Consider the following 27,323-nt stretch of genomic DNA (forward strand, 5'->3'; position numbering starts at 1 on the left):
CATGTAAATGTCTGAATGTTTTGGTGTTCAAAGTGTTAAAGTATCTAAATGTTAAAACGCCCCATCGAACATGTCTGCATAAATGTCAAAACGGTCAAGCTGTTACTTGAAGGACAATGGACATAGGAAAATATTAGTTTTTTCAAACTAAGGGAATTGTGGTGTCAGCCATTAATGACAGGAACAGGTGTGAGTAGGGGGTGTGGCCACTGATTATACCACTGCAGCACAGGAACAAACAGACTGGGTCGAACAGGAAAAAAACGAACACAGTAAAAACACAGGGATAGGTCCAGTGGACATAACAAGAACAGAGTCAGCTTGGGCAATGCCACTATAACAGACGAGAGTGGTCCTGTTTGACCTTTCGTGCATCTCAAAAGTATTCTACCCCCTGGACTCCACACTTTGTGATAAAACATAAAATCAAAATGGACTTTTGCCACTGATCAAAACAAAATAGTTTATAATGTCAAAGGGAAAAAATTTAATGTAGAAATTGTTCTGAATAAATTACAAATACAAAACAGAAAATCTATTGCATTGGCATTCATCCAACCTTAGCCAATATTTGTTAGAGACACCTTTGGCAGCAATTATAACAATTAGTATTTGAGGTTTCCACCAGCTTCGCACATCTGGGTAGTCACTTTTGTCCATTCTTTGAAAAACTACTCAGGTTCCATTAAGTTGGATGTGTACCTTTGGGGAACAGCACATTTCAACTCTTGCCACATGTTCTCAATTCAAATGAGGTCTGAGGGCTGATGGGGCCACTCAAGGAAATAGACTTGTCCCAAAGCCACCAGCATTGTGTCCATAGCGTAAGATTGGGGGTTTCCTTAGGTCACACTTATATTGCCATACAGAAGGTGAACACAAAACATACATCAGTCCATTATTTTAAGAAATCCGTTAGTGAGCCCTGAGCCGTCCCACACAGCAGCTATCTGACTTTGGGAGGGTGAAATGGCAGCCGTAATTACAACGTTGGCTCCCACCAAACAAACTGACCTGCGAATCACATGCCCTTAGTCAAGCCAACTTAACACATTGGATCAACAATTCTAAGCTATCAAAAACACACAAACCAAAAATAATATCTATATTTTAAAGAAACGAATATGACAGGTTTGTGTCAAATGCCCACTTGAACCTCTAATCTTCGTAGTTATAATATTACATCGTTTAATTCATTTGTATTAATTAAAACCCCATCCTTGAGTTGAAACTCTTTAATGTGTATCACGTTCATTTCTGCGTGATGCGCGGCCTTTCACGCCGTGGTTAGTCTACGCTGACGTTGCTGTCAAATGGCAACTGCCAACGCTCAAGGAAACTCCTCCCTGTTGACAGCACGCTCTGTCGCCTACTCAGCGCAATGGTATCTTGGATTATTTCTAGACTCGTTGTGTAAGTTAATTTTATCACATTCTATATTCTTTCAAAAAAAAATACAACATCGAGATGTCATTTGCTGTTAATCGGCGTTTTTCCGTGGCACTAAGCGCGTGTCAGCAGTGGCGGCTTTATACCCTATTTAGCCTACTCCGGGGATTCAGACGAGACAACATATTGTGATCAGAAGCTAATGACTGTGTTATTTGTTATTTTAAATGGGTTATTGCCATTTCTGGGCACATTTTTTAAATGTAATTGTCATCATATTTAAGGGGTCGTAATGGTTGTTTATTATGTATTTACATGCGGTTTCTTTTCATTTCAGACAAAGAATGACGTGATTAACTAAATTAAATATGTATATTTGAATTGATAGGCCTATGTCTGATCATGCAGAGCTTAATATGTTGGAAATCAGAAAATATCCAGAATGCTGCAATCGATAAGGGAATTTAATGCATTAAATGCACATTTTACTGAATTAAATGCTTTTAAGGCACCGAGCTGTGGTGAACATCTATTTTATGATACAGTACTTGATATCCTTTATTGGAAATACAAAGGGATGGGTCAGCCCTCTCAGGTTACAATACAAGTGTTGCATATCATTGTACCTCTTTCCCACGCATGTTCTGAGTCATTCAAATAACACGAATACCCACGTCCATCCATAATGATAACATTTATTTCATATAGCGCTTTTTTATTACAAAACGATCCACTGATCGTTTCGGTTGTTTTGTATGGCGTAATGATTAAAAGTGTTGTATGGCGTAATGATTAAAAGTGTTATATATATATATATATATATATAGTGAGTTAGCCAAATCTCAGAATAGAAAGTCAATTAAATTTAGATCATAATATCATATTTCATTGCTTTTTCAGACGTGAGACTCCAACTGTCTTCTGTCTGTCTTGGCATTCAAAAGTCTAACCTATCCTTTTCTTTATTGTTTTGAGTTCTTCTGCAGAAATATTGAATGCATTTTGAGTATCCTTGTGTGTTTAAAACTCTATGATCATGCAGGACAACCAGTGTCATTGAGTAATTTGAGCAGGTCAGAGTCAGCTGTCGCAAGACTGTTGCCTCAAGCCAAGGGGTCCTGTCGAAAAGTTACAGCTGATGGTCACACAGGTGTAGACTTTATGTAGCCATGTTTAATCAGAATATAAATTAGATTACATTTTGGTTTTAAAATATGTTAATTTCAATTACACATTCAACATAGGCCAATTTTTAAATTAGCCTTCTTCTGACTGCATTCAGAAATTAGTAGTTTGCTCCACAGCTCTCCAACACAAGGCCAAAGCTATGAAGACAAGAGTGGTATATGTAGAATCAGATTAAGGTGTAGAGCACACCCTTTGTATTCTTCATTCCATTTTTCAAAATATATTTTATGTTGCTTTTAATCAGAAAACATTACGTGCTTGAGGCTGTAATGGACAATATTTTAAGGTCCAAATTGATTTGCATTCAAACTTTTGTTCCTTTAGTTGTTAGACACGAGAAAGCAATTCCAAATGAAAACCCTACAATCAAGGCTAGACATTTTCAGCTATATTGTGCATGCCCTAATGATGCAAACAAACACATCTGCCTAATAAGAGACATCTGTGAAGCCGATTGTGCTGTTTTTTCTTTATGGTTCGTCTTAAATGATGAAAAATACCCTGAAATTAAAATTGACTTACAGAAGTACAAATTCATGTAAAATCTGTGAAAAGAAACTGGTTTTCTAATGGGTGTTTTTAACAGTTTTCGTCCTGGAGGTTATTAAAGTTATATGGTAAAAAGCATAGTAGCAAGCAGAGCTGGGCACCAAACTGTTAAAAGTTAATTAACAAAGTTAACATTTTCATTTAACTGTGAAAATCATAATCGGACTAATTAACTTCCATTACATTTAATGTCCGAAAAAACTTTATAAATATACTTTTAAAACCTTCTAGAGTCTAAGCCAATTTTTTTGCTTCATTCCAGAGTGGAATGAGATCACATCCAAATCCAATCCTTGATGCACTGAATATCTAGTTACTATTTTCAAAGTCAAAAATTTTATTCTCTGCAGTGAGATCGTGCGCTAGCAAAGGAATCAGTGTGAAGGGGTCAAGAGTGAAGAAAACACTCAGGAACCCTCATATTACTTGCGAGTAGCTATTAGTGTGATATAAACATCATCTGTGATTGGCCAACAAAGAATGGCTTTCTAGTTTCTGTGAAATGGATTGGCTTTTTATTGTTATTATGAAGATAATGTAGTAACTTAAACGTCACTTTACATTGCCTCATCTTGACTGACAAGGACGAATATAATATAATTTTACAGATTTTTTTTTTTTTAATAAAAATTAACATTAACGTTTATTGCTAACATCTGTTACATTCTTAACTATTTAACTGATTAACGGTTACCAAATTAAACTTTTTGGTCACCGGATTAATGGTTAACAAAGTTAACTTTTTGACTCACTGTGCCCAGCTATGTTACTGTAGCTAGTAAGAAGACAGTTGTATACAAGATAGATGAAGGAGTTACCAGCTGCAAATGCCACATAGTTAAGATACACAGAGAATGGGATTGGTCTAAGAATCAAACCTTGAGGAACGCCCATAGATACTTCCAGATGTGTAGGACAGCAGGCCCTCAGATTTGACACATTGAACACGGTTATAATGTTTTAATTTATTATTACTATTTGTGCGAACATAAATTGCATTTAACAATATCTAAAACAGTGTTAACAGAGTAGATGTATCATGAACCTAGTCTGGCCTGGGGAATCAGAGGATTATCGGTTACACAAAATAATAGATGTGTTTTGCATTCAACCGATGGTTGGTGCACTGTGTGGTGTTTACTATAGATAAGTTATTGGCTTTTATCTCCATAAATGTGTGTATCAGTTGTACAAGCACTTACTGGATGTTGTTTTTGCGTGTTTTCCAGGCTTGTATTTGGCACATTATATCCTGCATATTCGTCATATAAAGCAGTCAAGTCAAAGGATGTGAAGGAATATGTGAGTATGAGCAGCATTATTAATTAAATTCAAATGAAACCAAACAGTAACATTTCACAATGTGCCAGATTACACATTATTTACAGTTTCACAGACTAACTCTTAGGCTGAATTACTTTAACAATAATTTGTAGTAATGTAGTTTATTATTCCTTAATTACTATGAGATTCACATTAACTGTGAGAGTTATTTTACTTTAAAAGGTGAAATGGATGATGTACTGGATTATATTTGCTCTATTTACAACTTTCGAAACCATCACAGATATATTTGTCTGTTGGTAAGTAAATGGTGTATTACAAACTCCTGGGTTTGTTTGTATATTATTATTTTATGTGTATTGAAATCCTTAGTTGTAAAGTCCAAAATACTGTGAAATAGTTAAAATCTACATAACACTGGCCTGATAGACATTATAATAATCATGTAATGTAGATGTAATGAATGCTCTTATCGCTGTATTATTTTTCCCTTCACTGTAGGCTTCCCTTCTATTATGAGCTGAAGATTGCCTTTGTGGTGTGGTTACTGTCCCCCTACACAAAGGGCTCCAGTGTTCTATACAGAAAGTTTGTTCACCCAACACTATCTTCTAAAGAGAAGGTGACACCAGTGCATATAAGTCCTGTTTTGCCATTGTCTTAGTGAAACTCATTTTAAGATGTCTGCAATGTTATAAAATGCAGTATATCACCTGCTATACATTTTAAAGGCTCAGAGTCTGCTGTAATCAAGTATATGAGAGTGAATGGATCTTAGCTGGTTATTTCTTTGGTTCTTGGGCAGAAGAAAACGGCAGGGTTTTTCCTTCCTTTCCATTTCACTTTATTTTGGTCTCAGGAAACACGTCAGAGTAAAAAGGGATCAACAGTCAGATGGAAAGAAACAAAAACCATGATTCGAATATCCAGTCAAATTGTCCACTACTTCCTTTTTGTGCATTGCTAGGCAATTGCAAAATACCATGTTGCATTACAATAACAAAATATGTTGTATTACATATCGTACTATCCAGCACTATTTTCAATGGCCTACCAAGAAAAAGACAATTCATATGTCTGTTTTTTCCTCACTGTCCAGGACATTGATGACTATCTCTGCCAGGCAAAAGACAAAAGCTATGACACTCTGGTGACTTTTGGGAGGAAAGGTCTGAATGTGGCAGCCACAGCTGCAGTCCTGGCTGCGACAAAGGTAATGCTGACTGTCTGAATTTCTCCTTTGTCCTTGGGGAATGGTGTTTTTTATTTTTTGGTTTTTTTCCAGAGTAATAATGTATTTCACTGCCCACCCCAGAGCCAAGGAGTGCTGTCCGATAGACTGCGAAGTTTCAGCATGCAGGACTTGTCCGCTTACCAATCCGAACCAGCTGAGATGGACCCTGGATCTGTTCCCAGTCAGTCTGCAGCTGGACAACACAGGACCAGGATGATGATGCGCAGCAAATCCGAGACTGGCTACAACAAGGGTGAGACTATGACACACATACAATGCCTTCAGAGCGTTTTCTGACACCTTCATTTTCTCCACACCTTCACTTTCTTGTGTTATTGGAATTAATTTGTAATTTAGAATCAGTCTACACACCCCCTTAATGACAAAGCATAAACACGTTGTCAACAAAGCAAATCCTCTCATGCTCTATCAGATTGGATTCTCACAGATGTTCAGTGGAGTTCAAGTTCGGGCTTTGGCCTCGTTTCCGCTGGTGCTACACACTGGTGTTTTACCCTCAAGTCCAGAAATGTTTCTGTCTCCATTGACACGGGCCAGATCCAGTTGGCTACTAGGACGTGGCCGAGTAGCCCGGCTCTCACTTAGTGCCAAACCCCAGACTTAAGGACTTAGGTTTGGGTATGATGCGTTACACGCTGTGTAGCCTATCATTTGCTTAGTCTTAGGCTTCTTGTAAGGGTTTTCATCCGATCTAACGAACAGATCTCTGATTAAATGAAGCGACAGTACAGGGAAGCAAAGACTCACAATGGAAACAGTTGGAAGGACTGAAGGTGGTATGGTGCCATTGACTCAATAGAAAAACGGAGCACTGAGGCTGAGATGTAACCTGCAGAACCTATAACAACACAAAGTTACCTCAGAATTCTCCCAGATCCTTCTATTTTAAGTAGATAGTTTTGACTAAATACTTAATCAACAAAATAATTAATATACTGGTACCAGGGTAAAGCACCAGTGGAAATGTGGCCTTAGGACATTCACAGACCTGTCCTGAAGCCACTCCAGTGTTGTCTTGGCCTTTGGATAATTGTCATGCTGAATTATTCATTTTCGCTCCAGTCTGAAGTCCTGTGTGGTCCAGATTTTTCTTCGAAGACCTCTTTGAATTTTGCTCTATTCATCTTTCCTTCAACCCTGACCATTCTCCTTGCCCCTTCGGCTGAGAAGCATCCACATTGCATGATGCTCCCACCACCATGCTTCATTGCACGGATGGTATTACCCAGGTGACCACTGGGTTTTTGGCCACCTTCCTGATCAAGGCCATTATTGCCTGGTTACTGGTTTCCATTTCACAAAGATCGAGCCTACTGTACTCCTGGGAATTATCAGTCCTTCATTAAAAATGTTTTATGACCTTCCCCACATAAGTGCTTCAATAGAATTCTTTCTCTGAGTTCTACAGAAGGTCTGTAGTATTCCTTGGACTTCTTGGCTTTATGTTTTACTCTGACATTCACCATGAAGCATCAGACTTTATATAGACAGGTGTGTACATTTTATAATCATGTCCATTCAAGCCATGTTACCTCAGAATGTGACATGCAACAATTGATATTTTCACCCATTCACAATATAAAAAAGCATCTTGTTAATCTAAATAGAACTTTCATAATGTAAAAACACTTTTAGCATATTGGGATGTAATGCCACAATTGTGTAAAATAAACTGTTTTCAATACCTCTGTATCCCTCATATCCTTAAGTGACATGAATCCTCATTATTTTCTTTTACTTTGAAAAGGGTATATACAGTAGTAGTGGCAATGTCTCTGCACTTATGGTTTGTATACTAAAACAGGCAAATAGAACAAGTATGGTATATTTGGCAAATGATAGTTGTACCAAAGCACTTTTGAAAACCACAAGCACTGTTCACCTCACTAGTATTGCTTATGCAGAAAATGAAAGACATTAGAATTGATGACACCGCTGAAAACATGCATAACAAACATTAAATGGCCTCCTTCCTGTTGAACAGGAGATAATAGATATGCACATTCCTGTCTATTCACACAATAAAATGGTGCTTGGCAAAACAAATTAATGGAAAATAAGAAGTGTCCGGCACAAAGTTATATCCTTAATTTCCCGTCATAAAGCACTGGGAGAAGAATATACCTGTGGTTTTGGTGCTTTATTTTTCTCCATAGAGTTTATATTCGCAGACAATAATTCAGTACCCTGACATTCCTGGGCCCTGACCCCATATCGGACCTCTCCCGTGAGTGACTCATTCTGACTGCAGGTCAGTCTCCTCAGGGCAGCCAGCAATCAACTGGTGTGAACTGAATTTTATTTAAATAACATTAACATAATATGTTACAACTATTTTAGGTTTACCCTAGCAACGAGAAAGGCTTGCTGCACTGGCAAAACACATGCTCACTGACTGCTGTTTACCTGGTAACTAACATTGTGCTCTCTGTCATACAAGCACTGTTGCTGGTGATAGTAGATGTGAGATGTTTTTTTGCTTCCCAGTAACATTTGTTTATACATAGAGCATAACCAGACTTCCCACGTCGCCGCTCATTCCAATCCAACACACACTGAGGGAGACATCTTGTTTGGAGTTTCTGTCAGGAAGTGTACCACGTAGCATGCAATGGTTTATGATTTTCACCGGTTTACCCAATTAAATAAATGTATCTCCAATACAAATCTGGACACAAGTTTCATTCATCTACAGTGGATATAAAAAGTCTACACACCCCAGGATTTTGTGATGTAAAAGAATGAGACAAAGATAAATCATGTCAGAACGTTTTCCACTTTTAATGTGACCTATAATGTGAACAATCCAATTGAAAAACAAACTGAAATCTTCAAGGGGGAAAAATTTAAAATAAAAACCTTACAATAACCTGGTTGCATAAGTGTGCACACCCTCTTATAACTGGGGATGTGGCTGTGTTCAGAATGAACCAATCACATTCAAACTCATGTTGAATAGAAGTCATTACACATGTGCCATCATTTAAAGTGATTAATCGCAAATAAAGTTCAGCTGTTCTAGTAGGATTTACCTGACATTTTCTTAGTTGCATCTCAGAGCAAAAACCATGGTCCGCAGAGAGCTTCCAAAGCATCAGAGGGGTCTCATTGTTGAAAGATATCAGTCAGGGGAAGGGTACAAAGGAATTTCCAAAGCATTAGATATACCATGGAACACAGTGAAGACAGTCATCATCAAGTGGAGCAAATATATCACAACAGAGACATTACCAAGAACTGGACGTCCTTCCAAAATTTATGAAAAGATGAGAAGAAAACTGGACAGAGAGGTTTCAAAGTGGCCTACAGCAACATTAAAGGAACTGCAGGAATTTCTGGCAAGTACTGGCTGGGTGCTACATGTGACAACAATCTCCCGTATTCTTCATATGAATGGGCTATGGGGTAGAGTGGCAAGATGGAAGCCTTTTCTTACAAAGAAAACAATCCAAGCTCGGCTGAAGTTTGCAAAACAAACATTAAGTCCCCCAAAATCATGTGGGAAATTGTGTTATGGTCTGATGAAACCAAGATTGAACTTTTTGGCAATATTTCCAAAAGATATGTTTGGCGCAAAAACAACACTGAACATCACCCAAAGAACACTATACCCACAGTGAAGCATGGTAGTGGAGGCATCATGCTTTGGGGCTGTTTTTCTTCAGCTGGAACCAGGGCCTTAGTCAGGGTGGATGGAATTATGAACAGTTTCAAATACCAGGCAATTTTGGCACAAAAGCTTCAGGCGTCCGTAAGAAAGCTGAAGATGAAGAGGAAGTTCTACTTTCAGCACCCCTCAAAGTTTGTTTTTCAATTGAATTGTTCACGTTATGGTCACATTAAAGGTGGAAAAAGTTCTGACATTATTTATCTTTATCAAATTATTTTACATCACAAGAACCTGGCATTTTAACAGGAGTGTATAGACTTTTTATATCCACTGTAGATAAAACTATAATTGTGAAAAACAAGTCTCTTCTTGCCAGATTTGCATCAGAGATCCATTTTTATAGTGTGAACGGGTGAAAATGTAATTTCATGAGAAATTGGCGGAGTTGTAGAGTTGTTCATACCCCCAAGTCAGCCTTTAATAGTAGAAAATGAATGTTATTGCACTGTTATTGTTAACATTATTATTATTAAAACTCTAATACTATAGTTAAGAGTTCCTCTATGTAGCTGTAATGCATGTTGATAATTCACACAAAATAATTCAGGGAAAATTACGTTCTTGTTTGCAAGTGTTCCCTAATTGTTATAGATTTTTTACATCTAGTGCAGCCACAGTTGTCATCAAGGGAAACTTTCTGCAATTATTTAAATTTTCATAAAGACATAATTCAAGACTGAGCAAATTTTCCATCGTATTCCACTTAAGTGGGCTAAAAATGAAATGCTTCTTTTTCTATCTATTGCTATCCAATCTTTTGTTGTCGTCCTGTATTTTGTAACTTACTAAGTGAAGCAAGTTGGACATTTCTGCAGGAGTTAGGTAAATAAGCAGAAGAGACTTCTGCTATCATCTTACATACAAAGAGGCTCATCCCACCTTTTCATACAACACACAATAATGAGTTCCATTGCTGTCTCTGGAGATAAGTGCAAAAAAACACTCAGTGGCTAGTTTAAGGTACACATCTAGTACTGAGTCAGAGCACGTTGCCTCCAGAACAGGCTGAATTCCTCCTGGCATGGATTCTGCTAGGTTTCAGACACTTCCCAAATTATGTGATGGTATAATGCGTTTGCTGCTAACTGTTGTTTTTCCTCACAGAACTGCCACTGACTGAATGTTTTTTGAAACTCCAGACACTGGCGGGCATTAAAATCGCTGAAGGGCTGCTGTTTCTGAGATAACTAGCATGTCACGCAGCAACAATCATAGCACTCTAAAAGTTGATTTAAAGACGGTGCAGTCTGTATTACTGTATCACTGTATCATCAGCAAAAAAATTCATGTCAGTTAAGAAACCACACGCAGGCGTCATTTCTCCACTTAAAAATGCTAACCTAGTAAAAATTGAATGTTCAGCAAAGTGGAATGATCAGCCATATCAAAGGCCTTAATAGGCAACACAATTCAGTTTTTTTTTATTCTAAGCATTGGTAATGTAACAACAATGAGGTTGCAGTTACAGAGCCGTGCCCTGGCCTAAAACCAGAGTCTGATGTTCAAAGAAAATACAGTTCTCAGACAGAAAGAATTGCAGTTGAATATTCCACAATACAATCATAACTAGACAGGATAGGGTAGAAACAGGCTGATTGTTGTCTAGGTTACTAGTGTCTCCACCTTTGCGGAGCAGAGTTTCATGGGCAGCTTAGTTTCTCTTATCTTACTTCACACTCATTGTACAGCAATCACAATGTGATTGTCAGCATGTTAGTTGTACAACTTGTCAACCTGGGTCTGTCATATTAAAAAGAGCAGGGTTATGAAGGGCTGTTTTGAACTTTTACTTTTCCAAGGCATACTGAAGGATGAGGTGTAAATCCAGTGTACTGAACATAGTTATTCAAACTTAACAAAATACATTGAAGGAGACATTGTCTTATTGGCTTTTTATTTATGCCTGTTTGGCCTATGAAAGAGGCTCTCCCATCTCTTTCAGCATTAATCATTATTCCTCTGCACATGGTCAAGGGACAACTGCTCCCGTGCACCATGTATGGAACGACAGCAACCATGCTCTTCCTCTTGGTAAACAGAAGTAGTGAAATAAGCAACAGCACTTCAATAATTACAGCAGAAAATGTCACTGTTGCTTACGACGTATGTGTGTCCCTTCTCATGGTGCAGGGCAGGATTTTGACATGACTGAATATGAAGTGTTGAGCTTCGACCAGTGTGACACCAAGGTGCCGCTGTCCCGCACTGCTATCCCCCCTGAACCCACATCCCCTCCTTCGCCCACTCTCACCTCCCAGACCTCTCGACACTCACCACCTCCATCCCCTGCACGCCTGTCGGCGGAGCAGGCTGAGGACATGGGGAGTGGGGAAGGGACACCAACAAGCTCCCCGCAGGTCAGGCTGATTAAGAGGAAGGCGCCTGAGGTACTCCTATAAACTGGCTGGCCTACGGGCACGTGATTTAAACTGGCTGGCCTCTGGACTGGACTGTGGTGACTAACGCAGAGTCACTAATTCTCACTTAATACTTGTGGCGTAGATCAGTATCATTGTAGAGAAAAAAAGAGGACAGCAGATTATGGTCAGGAATTGTTTAAGTTATTTGGTTGTATCATAAATGTCAGGTACAAATATAGATACAATACAAATTATTTTGTACTACAGTCAATATAATATTTATGTATGATCTCCACAAGATACTCCACAAAGTAATGTCAAAGTGGAATTTTCTTATTTTTTATGAAAATGAAAAATGATTGAAAAACTAAAATACTAAAGAAAGACAAATATTTGCCCCGAGTCAATACATGTGGGAAACAACAGCGACTACAGCTGTGTGTCTTCTAGAGTACATCTCTAAGAGCGTTACATTCCTGGATTATGTACCATTGGTCCATTATTCTTTTGAAATTCTTCTTCAGGCCTGGTGAAGGTGTTTCAGACCATGGTTAGTCAGCCATTTTCAAGTCTTATCATTCATATAAGTCAAACTGTAATTTAACCACTCAAGAACATTCACTTTCTTGGTGAGTAGCTCCATTGCAAATTGGACTTGAATGTTTCGGTATTCTCCTGCTGAATTCCTCTTCTAATATCTGGTTTAAAGCAGTTTATCCTCTAGGGTTGGTGCATCATTTATTTGTTTTATCTGAAAAACTCCTGTCTTTACCGATTTTAACCATTCCCATACCATGAATCAGGAACCACCCCCATGCTTGAAAAAAAGTTACCCAACAATCTTTTTTGTGGCATTAGATAAATCACAAGGGTTTGATAAAACATTATGGCCAAAAGGTGTATTGCTTATTGCTTTTTTTTGCAGTATTACTTTAGTTTCCATTTGCATGCACCCTGCATGTTTTTCATTTATTTTCATTCTGTCATTTATAGTCATTATCATGCAGTCGCTGCTTCATGCAGCTCAGTTGATATTTTAACTATATATTGTAAGACAAACTTGGGAAATATTTCGAAGAAATAAAACTGAAATACATTGCTTGAAATATGTGCTGTGGAAGTTTTCAGTTTACACAGATAAAAGAGAATGATCATAAAGCAATGAGACTTGAGAAACCAAAGAGAGGCTAATCATTTATTCGAAGGAGCTACAGAGTTCAGTGGCTGGGAGTAGAAAAATGCTGCACCAATCAACCATATCAAGACCTCTACATAACACTGGCCTATGTGGGAGGGTGGAAAAAAAGATGATGTAGCACACAAAGTACCTGCTGAAAGCATGAGCATGAACCAGAAAGAATGCATGGAAGGGTTTTGAGGTCAGATGAGAGTAAGATTGATTCTTTTTTAGTCCAAAAACCCCTAAGTTCTGTGGCGCAAATCTAACATTGCCCATGCCGGAAGTCACACCGTCCTTACAGGTATGGTAGTGGCAACATGCTTCTTATCAGCAAAGAATGGGCATCATTAAAGGAAGAACGGATGGAGCGAAATGCAGGGCAATGCTGCATAACCTTCTTATGTCAGCTAACAAAATGAAGCTTGAAGAAAATTCACCTTTCAGCAGGACAATGATCCCAAGCACAAGGTCAAAGCAACATTAGAGTTGCTCAAGAACAAAGATTAATGTCCTACAGTGGCCCAGTCAAAAGCCCTGATCTCAGTTCCATTGAGAAAATGTGGCACTATTTGGAAAATGTGGCCAATCGACCAACCTGAACAACCTGGAGTAAATCAGGCAAGAGGAATTGGCCAAAATCATTCAAACACTCTGTACATAGTTGGTATATTCTGACTTTTGTTATTGCAGTGAAAGGTTGCTCTACCAAATATGAATGTGTAGGGTTCGAATGCTTATGCAAGCAATATCTTTCATATTTTTCTTACAAATATTTCCCAACATGAAACAGACTTCACATTGAAGAAATTGATTTTGAGTTTTAAAAGGAAATATCAAACAGAATATAACGTGATTGGACTGCTGAACTAATTTGCATTCATAATGCATATGGACTGTAGTGGGTGGATAACATGACTGATATGCTTGTAAATGGATGGCTTTGATTTTGAATGCAACTGAAGTATTGATTTGTTTACCTTTTATTGACGTAAACTTGAAAACTAGAAAAAAAAATCTGGGATTGATTTATTTACCATGTCATTTCAAAGGACATCTCTGCATTCATTTTGTCGATAGAATACCATGTCAGTCAGAGAAGGCAAACATTGTCAGACCACAAACCCAAATTAATGCAAAATGTACTTTGGTTAGGACTGTTAATCAGTACACCATTTCTCTCTTTCTCTCTCTAGCCTCCTCTTAGAGTCTTAAGGCCTTTCACAAGATCCAGGAGTGCCCAGCTGTCTTCAAACAGAGAAGCCATGTGATATTGTGGGACTGCTCCCAAGACTGCTCTAGCTGCATGGAGAAGGGGGTAAATGAGGAAATGTGGCCAATAGCTAAATGTATAAAGCAGCATTGTTTAGAAAATGGAAACCAAAGCAACTTGTGACCCTCTATCTTTATATATGACCTTTGGCACATACTGTAGTGTAAAGGAGACAGGGTGGGTGCTGTCATTGTAGCAAATCAGAGTGGGTTCATTACCGTACAGACATTTGGGTTTATTTGTCCCTCATTGTCTTTTTTGTATGAATGTACTGTATGTAGTGTGTGCATTTGTCATTTTTTTTGTCATATTTTCTTTTTAGAATAGTATGTTTGAGACAAATGCATGAATGTCTCCGGTCATTTGTCAGGTGATATTTCATCGTAACAACAGAATGTATTGTCAAAGAATCTGTTTCTTTTTTTGTGTCCAGTTGGTCAATGTTTGAGAGTAGCAGGGAAAACTACTTAATGTTTGATGAAGGATTTGGTTGTCCAGTCACTCTCTTGGGTATTGTAGCTGGCAAATACAATCTGAACTGACAGTTTAACCAGACCCCCATTAAAGAACATAATTGTCTGGTCAGGTTAATATCATTCCTCAAATGTGGAATATATTCAAGAGAGAATGGCAATCGTAGCACCTCAAGAAAGCTGAATATTACTATTTCTTCTAGCAATGGAACTAAGAGCTGGCCAACTAAAAGGGGGTCAGCTAAGTTTTGCTATTTGCCTATAAAGCCTTAAACCATAAACAAAACATTTTGAGTTCCTAGTACTACAAAACAGTAATATCAGTACATAAATAATCTGTTCGATTCAGCTCTATAACATATTCACTCTATGATTCTTCCAACAAAAACAAATCACAGTGTTTTTGAAGTGACCATATGACTACTGTGTTCACAGTTAATGCACCAGTTCTAGTACCATTCAGCTGCCAAAAACAATTAACATAAGACATTTAAGAATGGTCTATTCATGTTTGGTTCACTGATCAGTATGTTATGGGTACTGACATTATAAATGTATGGGAAAGAGTTCGTATTCCCAAAAATAAATGCCTTCAGGGAATGTTGGCAATCACTTTAATTCTCGTTATGACTTATCTAGCATTTAAGTGTCATTCTATTGTTTTGTTAAGGTTTTTGTTGTTTTCTATATGCATAACTACAGGTTTAGCACATATAACACACTTTATATTGTGCAGGTATTGTATAACAAAAGACAGCCAGATGGCTATAGGGTCCTTCTTGTAGTCTAAAATCACTGTGCAATACTCTACCTTCACTGAACAAATGTCAATCCACACTAAAATTTGACATTTCTCAATGTAGCCACAATCGTTGACATATATTCCCAGACAATGTGAAGAGATTAATTTCTCTCTCACTCCTGCCTGTTGCCTACATTTTAGGTTTTAGCAATTACCCTAAAGGCAGGTTTGTTCTTAGCTTCTGTAAATAATTATTGGGAGACTGTTTTTGCCTATGGTAGTAAGACAAATATGGTCAGTTATGCACTGTCAATATGCACATGAATTTAGGTTAAACCCTCTTGGCTATAACACAATGCATCATTCAGTCTATAATGCATCATCATTTGAATAATTATGAATTTTGTTAGAAATGAAAGCTTCTTCTCAGGTACGTGTTCAGTTTACACATTAAAATCAAACGTTCTGGTAGATACGTTTAACTATACACCTTGGAAAATAAATATTAGTAAGAGAATTCTTGAAATGGAAAATATGACTTGAGCATTCAGTCAGACATTGCTCTTTTACCCATTGTCAAATTAACTTACCGGCTGGTCTTAAGTACTGTATAAAACATATTCCTAGAGCCATGTCAACCCCTCCTACAGGTATGACTTCTCAGAAGTAGAAGTGTATAGAGGATGATACTTTATAAAAATAAAGACACTGCATTAACATTGCTATGGCAGTTTATTGAAAGTCAGACTTCAGCTAGTGTTCACTAGGTATAGTTTCTATAGCTATAACTGATAAACCCTGAATATTTCTACAATTTGTTTTCATAAAATGTTATTTTAAACCTAGCCCAACTGTTGACCTCCTGCTTAACCCTAACCCGAAGACCAAAAAAATGAATTTTTTTGTGGCAGTGGAATATAATTGCAATAGAAGCTTATGACGTTTGGCAGTTTATGGGCAGAGAATTAACCTGTGGTAGATTTATATATTTATTTTGCACCATCAGCATAGTTGCAGTGTTGTGGTTTTTTAATGTGACAGCCTGCTTTTCATATACTGAAATTAAGTGAATTGTGTTGTTGCCATGTAGCTGTTAGAAGTACACTGAATAAGCAATCATTGCATGATTTGTGTTATTTAGTAAATATGGATTTACTACACAGCTTTGGGTGGATTTGTGTGGATTTACCTGCATTATTAAATGCATTAATCATTTTATGCTGAAATATCTGATTTTTTCACAATAATTTTGAATCACTTTGTGGCAAAATGAATTTGTAAAACCTAGAGAGGAACATTTCTGATCTATATTGATTATAAATCCCATGAAGGCCTCAGAGTAAAATTCACTGACAGGAAAGAATCTTTCATTATCTTCAAATTTTGTTAATTTCTGTTAAGAAAAAATGATAAAACAGGGATGAGCTATGATGACTGTCCATGAGTGCATTCTCTGTATCCTGTGTTGTTGTTGGTGAACTGATAACCAATAAAAGAGACAATGTAGTGCTTTGGCTTCTGTTTTTTTCATATTGTATTTTAATAAATTTCAAGAAATATTTGAAGTCAGTTTGTCTCTACAATTGTACTAGGGCAGGCCATCTCCACCCATTAATTAAACTTCTAAGTTGACACGATCATGGTATTTCTTGTAGGGATCATTTACAAACCAGTTCCTCCTCTTCCAGAATTTAGATGTCATTTTGTCCAAGAGCTTGCTCTGTGTTCTGTTACAAAACACGTGCTCCCTTAAACGCTTCTTTCTGGCTGGCATTTTCTTCCACAGCTTTTTCTTGTATCCAGCCTGTTGAGAACCAGCAAGCAAGTGACAATTCAAAGACAGAAGAAACTTGTACAATACTTGTAAAGTAATCTCAAACTTCTTGACTAAACTAAAAACAGAACATATCTACAGTATATTTTGTTGGATGGGGACCATTTTTATTTATTTTTTATACAAGAGTATTATCCCTCCGTACAGGGATAATCTCAATCTTATTCAATTGGTTTCTATATCCAGAGGTGGTTCTAAATATATGTTAATCAAGATAAGTATAACTGAGACATTAGATCAAGGTCATTACATGCAGATCAATTGTCTTTAGTGCTATAACCATGTATTATATTTACTTTTAAGGAATTCAGGAGACACTCACCCAAATCAATTAACAGTAAGGAGAGCATAATTACATTAGTACTCCAGGTGGAAAAAACCCAAGGACATGCTCTATCAACTGAGCAACATCAGTGCATGTAAGCTTATATCATGGGCATGAGGCTGAAAGGCTCAACATGCCTGATGCAGAGGAACAAAAGAAAGCCATGACATTTGTCTATTCAGTAATTGAATTCAAACTGCTGAAGTCAAATCGATTCCCAATTTAAGAAGTAGGAGAACAAGCTGAAGAAAAAATCATTTTCTGTTTTGGTGGGGATGCCAAAACATGATTCCCACAAGGTGCCTCAAAATCCAGCCAATGGTATTGAAGACATTACGTGACTAATGAACAGATTGAAGCCAATCTATAGTAACCCCTCAACTTCACAGTGTGGAACAAGGAGAGACTCATTACCTTCCGTCTGATCCACAGGCCACAGTGCAGTCGCATGAACCTCTTCACCACTGACCTCACAGATTTCCTTTTCCCCTTCTTCAGACTGATGTATGTAAGGTTTCTGCTTGGCTGCTGGACCAACCTGGGAATGAGAGGTGCAACACTGCAAGGACAAAGCCCCACACAAACACCAGTTTTATGTTGTTTAAAAAAATATATTGCCCGTATCTTTCCAATATACAAATGAAACGAAAGCAACATGAACAAATAGTAAATATACGTTTGCTCACTTAATGAGCGGATTATGTACAATAAAAACCTGGCAGTGAATCTCATAAGCGGTCATGCCAGCCTGACACTCACCGTTCCAGGATACTCTGTCTGGGTGTCTGGAAGGTTTTAGCAGACAGAGAAGCCCAGGTAGGAGTAGTCAGCTGGGACCTCTGGACGGTTTGACGAAGTATAATGGTGGAGAACCGACAGATCTGCTGCCCACTAACGAACAGACTCAATGGCCCAATCAAACCTGTCCATTGAAATATAAAGATCTACAATTAGCCATTTTTGGTCAACGTTACTAACGGTAACAAGCTAACTAACATAACTACGAGCTATTTTGTGCTGTGTTAGTACGGGCTGGCATTGGATAACCTTAGAATGCGCAATTAATATAGCCAAGAAGGTTGCTTGGTAATATGCAACATATTGGCAAATTGTTTCGTATTTAATTGTAAACGACCAATAGATGCTACAGAAACCTTAAATTATAACAGAAATTAGCTAAATAATGTGACAAAGCATTACATACCACGGACGTTCCTAGCCATGGTGGCCGCCATGTTTCCTGAGTACCAGCATATATGGCCTTTCAACTAGTTGAACTACGGTGTACCGTTTGGACAATTTGTTCGCGATCTTGGAAGGAGCGAAGTAAAGAAAATGTACGGTTTCGACCAAGTTAGGATAAATAATGTAGCAGAGGGGTGTACTACGAAGCAAAGTAACTGGCTTATTCAGGGAACTTCAGCAGTAACTGTGACGTCGAGTGTAACTTGTCGATTAACCTGTACTACGAAAGCTTGATACGTCATGGCAATTTACGCTATCTCTAAACTGCTCCGAACGGGTTATCTTCGTGGTTTACTCGATGTTACCCTACATAAGCACCTCCGCCCACAGTCTTGTCGGTGCCCGCACACCCAATGGCTCTCACTAAACAGATGTATTTGTTGTGTTCCCTGGCCATTTAAACGTTCTAAATATCAAATATTGTTTTTTATGGGACCGCAGTCACTTCGCAAAAATACAAATATTTGGTCAATCTTTTATATGCAAAGGCTGGGCCTATATACGGAATTTCTTTCCCCCCATAGGAATCCCGAGGGTGATTAGCTCGATTGACTGTACGCATAACCCGGTTAGAGCGCCCTGAGGGAACATGGGAGGGATTAGCTATAGGAAACATTCACAGCATCAGAATCCGTGTATCATTCGTTCTTTTCATATTCAATTGAGAGTCCAAAATCGGAAAATTTAAAAACGATGTGTTATTAGTTATTTGTTCAAGAGTCTGATACTAAAACACAAATAACGGTTTATTTTTCGTACTTTCGATTTTATGCTCAGATCAAAAATAGGGAATTAAAAAACGGTTTACGACCCGGTCCATCAGTGTTCAGGAATTTGATCATATCGTATTTGATCTGACATGCAGCCTAGCCTACATTATTTGGCCTTAAAATGTCTTATATTCAAGACAATTAAAGACACATTAGGTGGTGGTTTTCTTATAATGGTAGTATGTTAAAATTGCCCGAAATACTTTGTCAGATGAAATGTGATCACAATTTAATTGCGGGTGGGCCTGTGTCGGTGCATGATTTAATAAAAACAGTTGATATATCACCGTGTGACCACCCTGTAACCTATTTAAAGGCTGTGAACACGAGTAGGTTATTACAAGTGTAGGCTACACAAATCCTTACTGTGTATTAATGATGATAACTACTAATCACACCACTTGATAGAATATTTCATCTTGACTTGCCATGTGCGTTTTCCACATGGGGTTGCAGCTGAAATTATTGTTAGAATGAAGTTCTTAACACAGAAGCATTAAATTCATACAGGTAGCCCTACATATGAGTAGATCATAGCCTATATGAGTAGATCTTAATTGATTAACATCGAGTATAGGTTATTTTCAGAGGTAGCCCATGCGTAGGCTAGAATTGAATTATCCTAATTGTTTTCACATATTTAGATACACTATTTTACTCTTACGTTACATCTCAATCATATCACAAATGAAGAGTCCTTAGGACAAAATAGTGAGCATATGACAAGAACACCGCTCTTACGAATTTACTGTCACCAACGCGCTGCCAAAAAGCCTCCCTGGGTTTGTTGGCTGCCACGGTGTTAGATTTAGCCGTTTACCTTTTTTAAACTCCTCATATGCTGACATTATAAACGTGCATTTTCAGTGGGAAAATACGTAACACGAGCCATTATGCAAAAATTCCGCCTGTGTTGCGAACGCGCCCCTTTCAAGCAAACTCCAATTAAGTTAAAACCGAATCAACTAACCGACATCTTTATCACCGTCGTGGTACCGTTTACCACCACTTAAGACAATCAGAATGTGTCAACCCTGAACCTCGATTTTAATCTGAGTAGGTTTAACTCACTTCCTAGTACAGTCCTCAGGTCACGAAAATGTTGAATATCCAGTTACTAACGTGCCTGCATAAACACACACGCGCCCGCACGCGCCCACCGTTCGACATTTACTGAGGTTAAAATGTTGAACAAAAATTTTCATACACTTGCATGGAAATAACTTTATAGGTTAGTATATGCCTACAAACATTTCTGTAAGTTCAAATGAGTATAGCGCAAGGTTGTGCTTTATTTTCAGCATATGCCCTGGATTCAGTGTTTTCTTAAAATATACAAATACAATATTTTAAATAACATAGGTCAACAAAGTAATTACGAACATGTGAAGGAATGCATTTCAAACAAACAATAAAAAAGATAACATAGTACCTCAGATCAAAAATATTATTCCGCTGTATAACCAGCAAATACCTGTATATTATTTTTATGACAGAGCAAAATAGAAAACATTTACTTAAAACAGTCTTTAAAGCATACATTACACACCAATCTACAATGCACATATTAAGATTTACAAACAACAAAAAAAGTGCTTTTCATAACACTCCACCAAGTCCTTATAAAAGACTAGCAAGCTCTTATGTCAACCATCCTCAACCATCTAGTGTGCTCTTTTAAACCATTTATCATTTTAAGCTAAAAAGGAATGCAAAGAATGAAATGTGATGGATCAGCCATCACTTATGAACAGAATGCAGAAGAGAATACGTTCTGCTTGTCAAGAACACATGAAAAAGCACTCAAATGGATATTAGTTCGAAACAATGGCTAGGATATGGTGGGAGTCTCTGTTCGGTTATGGTCATTAGTCTACAGCTGAGACACACAGAATTTGATTCTGCTGAGGATGTGTTTACCAACCAGCATACACTGGCTCAGCATCACACGGGATCCCGTAATATCGGCCTTGTGGCCGTTCTTTGCGTATAAGAGGTTGCCGGGCAAGGGAGAGCTCTCCATCTGTGTCTCGTCTCCGACGCAACACCAGCAGGATTACAAAGAGCAGGGCAACTAGATAAGAGAAAAATTATGTAGCAAAATACTGTATAAAACAAAAGACTAAAAAGGTTCGCTCACTACTGCTCCTTCAGTTCAGCATGATTTCAGTTTCTATGGAGCGGGGATAGCATCACGAGATTAAATTACATGAGCAACATTATTCAATCACAGAGTGTGTATATTGGAAGAACAAGGTTCATGTTCGTAAACAACGTTTTGAGATAAAAACTAAAATCTTAAGCAAATACTGAAATGGGGGAAAAGGGTATTCTCTATACAAGACATTTAAAAAAAAAAAAATTTACCCCACAGTTTAAACTGCTTTTCTTCCAATACACACATTTTCCAACATGTCTTTCCAACATACCTCCTCCTCCAATAACAAGTAGAGCAATGGTGACGGGGGCAAGCTCACATTCCTCCCCGGCCTTACGGAAGAAGGTCTCCATGCAGTAACCTGGAGCAGTGCTGCCCTCAGGACAGAAGGCATCGCCAGGGCACAGAATGGGATTCACATCTGGACTCTGTGGGAGGGATGAAGTGAGCCTTGGTCACTGAAGTTGATCAGGGAATCCCTTTAGGATACCTTCATTACCGGGAGGTTTTATACTGAACACGACCTGGGGATACTGACCGGGCAGTAGTGGTTTTCGGGGCAGAGGTTACATGTCTCCTGACCCCAGTGGATTTGGAAGAAGCCACTGCTGCAGATTTGACACATGTTCTGAAGGGGGGGCTTGTGCATGCCTGTCCAAAATCAAACAATCATCCCATTAATACATATCTGCTATTACGATGTGCTTCAGTCCCACATTAGATTATGCCTTCATTTTGTTTTTGTAGATGTCTTATCAGATACCCCTTCAGTGAATAGAGCTACTTCACATACAACCAGTGAAATGTTAACTTTATATTAGACTGAATAAACATTCTAAGGAATGTTTCACACACTGTCTCTATCTTACACTGAATGCATTACAAAGAGCACGGTTGATTTTGTTAGGGGTGGCACTAGCAGTTACCAGGACGACAAGCTGTACACTCCTTGGCTGCAGCCTGTAGGGACTCGGTACCGGCAGGACAGATCTCGCACTGAGCACAACTGGAGGAGCTGTAGGAAGGACGGCCACCAGGGTTCAAGTAATATTGGAGCACTTTAACTGATGCATACTGTATAATACAGCTGTCACCATCCCATCTCGGATGACTGAACCCCTTTAATAGGTCTTCGATAACCCCAAAAATAACCTTGAGTGTCAGTGCATCAGTACGTGTTTGTCAGAGTGCATGTATTTCTTGCTTTGGAAAGTGAGATCAATTGAATGAGTTGAAAGCATGTGATGTTAGCTCAGCAGACAAGGAACACAGCATTGTGAGTGGATTATCAAGGGCTCAATCTGAGCTTGTTGCAGTGCACACCATGTTAGTATCCACAGATCTACGGTGACCATGAATGGAAATTTACTTGCAGAATGTTCCTTGTAGACATGGATTACATGATGTGGCATTTTGTTGTGATGTATAGAAACCTGAAAATAACATATTACACATAAAAACCAGACAGATGCAATGGAATATTTCTAAAGCCATGGATCTATGACTTAAGCCCAACTATAATACAGTAGAGCTGATCGTTTTCAAAAGTTGCCATTCTGTGGGTAGTTACTTTAACTTTCTTTCTTACTGCCATGATGACACAACCAAAACTGATAAATACCTGCAGAACAGTTTTGACAGGAGTTGGAACCAGTGCTGTTGCTGTATGATCCTGGGTGACAGGCTCGACACACACGGCTGCCGGAGATGCTAAAGGGCGAAAAAGACGAGGGACAACAATTGGTCTACAGAATGTTGGGGAATCAGTTATGTTGTCAGTTAACTGAGACTCACTTGGTGTAGAAACCCTGGCTACAGGGCAAACATTGCTGTTGTCCAGTCAGAGGCTGAAAGAACCCTAGGGAACATGGGAGGCAAGCCGCTGTGAACTGACACATCCCTGGACCAGGGCAGCAGGAGCACTGCAGGCTGTCTGTGGGAGAAATCATATGCTGTTACTGAACAGGCGTTTTGTGGGTCAGACACAAATCTTGTGTCCGTGATCTCTCAGACAGTTGTTGACTTTTATTCCATCATGATGAGCAAATGTAGAACCTCAGCATTTATTTCAGAGTAATTGTGTACATATTGGTTTCACCACTCAGAAATTACAATACTTGTTCCCCCCATTTCAGGGCACCTAAGATATTGGAACAATTGGATTGGCAGGTTTTCATGGTTAGTAAGGTGTGTCTTGTCACGTCATTTGTGCAGGCACAAGACAGCTGTCAATATTCTTGAGTCCACAAATTGCTTTTTGTCTTTGGGAGCTCAAATTGGTGTACGTCAACATGAGGACCAAAGAGGTGTAATTGAAAGTCAAGGAAGCCATCATGGTGCGAAAAAATCTATACCAAATAAATCGCAGCCAAAGCCTTAAGCTTACCAAGAAACATCCTGTCACACCAAGGCCATTTACAGTTGATGACCAAAAAATTCTTACCATAATGGAAAAAAGAAAAGATAAACAGACGACACAGGAAGACTCTCCAGAAGGTAGATATGCTAGCCACTAACATCCACAGAAAACTTCACAAGCAAACCCTAAGACGCTATATTACTAGTTCGCCTCCAAGAGGAAGGCCAGCTAAAAAAGCTGAATAAGAGCTATTGCGGAATAAAAAAGGAACTGCCTAAGGTCTACACAATACAAGCTCATCTGTTGAAGAGGGGTGTTATGTTTTAGGCATGTATGGCTGCCACTGGTGGTGACTCACTTCTTTGTTGATGAGATTGCTGACGGCGGCAACAGATTTAATTCTGAAGTGTACAGAAACATCTGGTCTGCTAAATTACAAGCACATGCCATAAATGGAGTGCATCCGCAAGACAATGACCCCAAACAAACTTCTACAACTAGAGTTTCTAGGGTGAAAAACTGAAAAAACTGTTAGAAATGTTTTCCTGTCACACAAGGATTAATCCCATTTTATAAAGTCCCTTAATGGGGGGGGGGTTATTATTTTATCCTCAGTATCACGTCACTAAAAAAACAGCCTCTTTCAACCAGGCCAGTATAAGCAGGTGTAGCTTACCGTTGTTAGAGTAAGAGCCTGGGACACAGACCTCGCAGGTGGAGGTGTTCAGGGAAGAGCAGCCTGTGGAAGTGGTGCTGAGAATCATAGGGGTAGTCACTGTCACACTGTCATTTAATGTGGTGCTCTCAGTCAATGTTGTGGCAGCAGTCACATTGTCAGTGAATGTAGTGTTCATTACAGCAGGAGCGAGTGTGGGAGCCGTCGTCTGGCTCAACCCGATACCTGTGAGGAAAAACAGCAAATGCAAAAAAACTAAACTGAGAAAAATAAACAATGTGGTAGATAACACAAGAAATTGCACCTGTTGTGAGAGGCTAGTCCATGATCCATATAATTGGTCAACAACAGATTGATATGGTTCAGAAGACAATAGTTAATCAGATAAAGCGTTTGATGGCTTAACCTTTTACAGGGGTTGACACTGAACCACTGCCTGAAATTGGACTTTACTTAGGCATCCATGAATTTCTAGACTTATTAGAAAAAAAAGAATAGGCCTTAATCTCATATTTCAAATCCTTTCATTTGAGACTGTGCTGTTTCGCAAATATTTCTCTCTGTATGTGCTAGTCAATGATTGACAAATAGGCAGTGTTTAAAAGTAAATCTTCTTTAGGATATGTAACTATTTCTTTGCTCCAGTGTATCATTATCACACACCATTAAAATAAGATGATATGGCATCTGAACGAAATCTATGAGTTGGGAAAACAGGAGAGGGATTGAGCAGTGCAGCAAACAGAGAACTTATTGTGGTAGTAATCACATTAGCTATGAGCTGAGCTACTTTGCTGACAAAAAGACGTACACCCTCAAGAAATGCAATTATTCTCAACCAGGTCATATGATTTCCCTTGGTTTGTACTTCAAAAACTATTCGATTTGACCATAGCCCTATAAAGTATGTTTTATGCCATTTTAAATGCCAGAGCATGGAAAACTGCTAAGGGAGTTTTTCTAAGTATGTGTAGAATTACCTAAAGGGCCCAACGAATAGACAAGACATAAAATGGGAAGTTTAATATTATAGCTGCATTTATGCAAGAATGTTGATAAGCACAGTGTGTAATGTTTAATTCAGTCATTGTAATGTATGTTCTGAATCACAGCCGGTCAAACCAAACGAACAAATGTATATCCGTTTGTTAAATCAAAATGAACATTCAGTCTGAATCAACACTCAGTAGTTTGCTATACGAAAAATATACAATTTTTAAAAACAGAAAATAATGAATCTATATAGCGGCCAAGAGGGTGGGTTATCTCGAAGGATGCCATTGCCTTCGGTAATAGATCTAGGACAGCTCAAGGCTGTTTGCCAAGACAACCACAAAGAACCTTACCTAGCAGACAAGCGGCAGCTATCGCAGAAAAAACTCCCCAACATTCCATACTCCAGATATTGTCAGCAGTCACAAAAAAGTTTTAAAGAATCTCATCCCTGACAGTAATAGCTTTCTTTCTTTAGGGAAGTCCACTGAGCTTCGATTTACTTGCCGATGTCTCATCAATGTCATATGACAAACTACACATCATGTGATTTTGCTTCTTGTTTCGGCAGACAGTACAGAATCCAATACAGCTTTCTCCAGGACACGCCCCTTCAGTTCATTTATCCGGGCGGGGTCACTCACACACACCGTTGAAGGCCGGAAAATGACTTGCAAAACCATTTAAGTTGGATGCCACCCGCCGTAAAACAGCAAAAGAATAATGACTTGCAAAACACTTGTTTACATTACAAGAGAGAGAATAAGGCATACAACATAAACCTGAGACAGAAATACACGTCCTAACGTCACGCTAAAATTATAACGAAATAAGAGACGATTAGTCCATTTCCCACAAACGTGAAGCACTGTTAAAGAATTGGAAATGAAAACATGCCGAAAAGCTCCACTTACATGAGTGGCCAGTGTGCAGTCACCGCTGCAAAAGATGTGATAGCAGCCACAAGATAAGGGGTGTAACATAGGCCTAGTTATTTACTCAACTTGCACATTTAAATAAAAACACATAATGAACAATACACTATGAAGTCAACGATATCTATTCTTAATTCTGTACATTTAGTGTTTGTACACTTCATGTTTGGTCGTTTGTTATAATAATGCTTTGTCAATGTAAACACTTGTTTATCATACCAATAAAGGTGTTTTAAATTGAACTGATTAAAACGCCAGATAATGTGTACGACTCAGGTAGGGTTAAGGGGTGATGTGCTTATATTCAGGTTATTGTCACTACACAAAATGTTATCCAGGTGTACATTCTGCGCTGCATTTGTGATCAAGTATACATGGGCAAGACATCCTGGTACCCAATTGCAAGAATAAGCTCTATTGCTTCGGCTGTGTTATCATCTTTTCGAGAGTATGCTCCCTGTATTTATAAAAACGTTATACTTTGCTTTGTGAACAATATATCTATGTATGTGTTGTTCTACCTAGTATTCTATTTATATTTGATCATGCAACATTTAGTGATTGTTGTGTGTACTGCACATAATCAACAGTTGTCTGTAATTATCTCTGGCTTTATTTATAGCCTTGTCTGTTCCACTGTTTGTGGAGATACACTCTGATGATAGACT

The 27,323-nt window shown here is 38.4% G+C and overlaps 3 protein-coding genes across 6 annotated transcripts; 1 reads left to right on the forward strand and 2 right to left on the reverse strand.

Moving 5' to 3' along the window:
• Positions 1–1,314: 1,314 nt before the first annotated feature.
• Positions 1,315–16,869, forward strand: reep1 (receptor accessory protein 1). 3 transcript variants are annotated; one of them, XM_010878852.3, is made up of 8 exons: positions 1,315–1,413; positions 4,356–4,428; positions 4,633–4,709; positions 4,912–5,032; positions 5,510–5,623; positions 5,726–5,897; positions 11,466–11,722; positions 14,069–16,869. In XM_010878852.3, exons 1-8 carry the CDS (start codon positions 1,382–1,384, stop codon positions 14,141–14,143), a joined length of 921 nt encoding a protein of 306 aa, XP_010877154.2. In that variant the 5' UTR covers positions 1,315–1,381; the 3' UTR covers positions 14,144–16,869. The 3 variants fall into 3 exon arrangements, with proteins under 3 accessions (XP_010877154.2, XP_019910005.2, XP_034153466.1); XM_020054446.2 differs by having other exon boundaries at positions 11,466–11,692; XM_034297575.1 differs by lacking the exon at positions 11,466–11,722.
• A 9-nt stretch (positions 16,870–16,878) lies between these two features.
• mrpl35 (mitochondrial ribosomal protein L35) lies at positions 16,879–18,930 on the reverse strand. Its single transcript, NM_001303718.1, is given in 4 exon segments — positions 16,879–17,164; positions 17,934–18,078; positions 18,279–18,441; positions 18,724–18,930. Coding segments are annotated over 4 exon segments (528 nt in total). The 5' UTR covers positions 18,755–18,930; the 3' UTR covers positions 16,879–16,975.
• A 1,876-nt stretch (positions 18,931–20,806) lies between these two features.
• Positions 20,807–26,724, reverse strand: si:dkey-21a6.5 (scavenger receptor class F member 1). 2 transcript variants are annotated; one of them, XM_010878850.4, is made up of 9 exons: positions 26,635–26,724; positions 24,728–24,952; positions 23,487–23,625; positions 23,314–23,402; positions 23,062–23,125; positions 22,619–22,707; positions 22,231–22,343; positions 21,964–22,120; positions 20,807–21,608 (listed from the first exon to the last, which is right to left on the reverse strand). In XM_010878850.4, exons 2-9 carry the CDS (start codon positions 24,903–24,905, stop codon positions 21,451–21,453), a joined length of 987 nt encoding a protein of 328 aa, XP_010877152.2. In that variant the 5' UTR covers positions 24,906–24,952; positions 26,635–26,724; the 3' UTR covers positions 20,807–21,450. The 2 variants fall into 2 exon arrangements, with proteins under 2 accessions (XP_010877152.2, XP_010877151.2); XM_010878849.4 differs by lacking the exon at positions 26,635–26,724 and adding an exon at positions 26,074–26,319.
• Positions 26,725–27,323: the final 599 nt, after the last annotated feature.

This window comes from Esox lucius, chromosome 15 (assembly GCF_011004845.1).
Source record: "Esox lucius isolate fEsoLuc1 chromosome 15, fEsoLuc1.pri, whole genome shotgun sequence".
NCBI lineage: Eukaryota > Metazoa > Chordata > Actinopteri > Esociformes > Esocidae > Esox > Esox lucius.

What these genes read in the sequence shown, in the direction of transcription:
- si:dkey-21a6.5 (XM_010878849.4), bottom strand. Translation starts at nt 26,122, where the DNA reads ATGGAATGTTGGGGAGTTTTTTCTGCGATAGCTGCCGCTTGTCTGCTA. An exon ending in AGCTGCCGCTTGTCTGCTAG is followed by an intron (nt 24,953 to 26,073) that starts GTAAGGTTCTTT and finishes TTTTCCTCACAG; the next exon opens with GTATCGGGTTGAGCCAGACG. An exon ending in AGGCTCTTACTCTAACAACG is followed by an intron (nt 23,626 to 24,727) that starts GTAAGCTACACC and finishes TTTCTCCCACAG; the next exon opens with ACAGCCTGCAGTGCTCCTGC.
- reep1 (XM_010878852.3), top strand. Translation starts at nt 1,382, where the DNA reads ATGGTATCTTGGATTATTTCTAGACTCGTTGT. An exon ending in ACAGATATATTTGTCTGTTG is followed by an intron (nt 4,710 to 4,911) that starts GTAAGTAAATGG and finishes CCTTCACTGTAG; the next exon opens with GCTTCCCTTCTATTATGAGC. An exon ending in TTAAGAGGAAGGCGCCTGAG is followed by an intron (nt 11,723 to 14,068) that starts GTACTCCTATAA and finishes TTCTCTCTCTAG; the next exon opens with CCTCCTCTTAGAGTCTTAAG.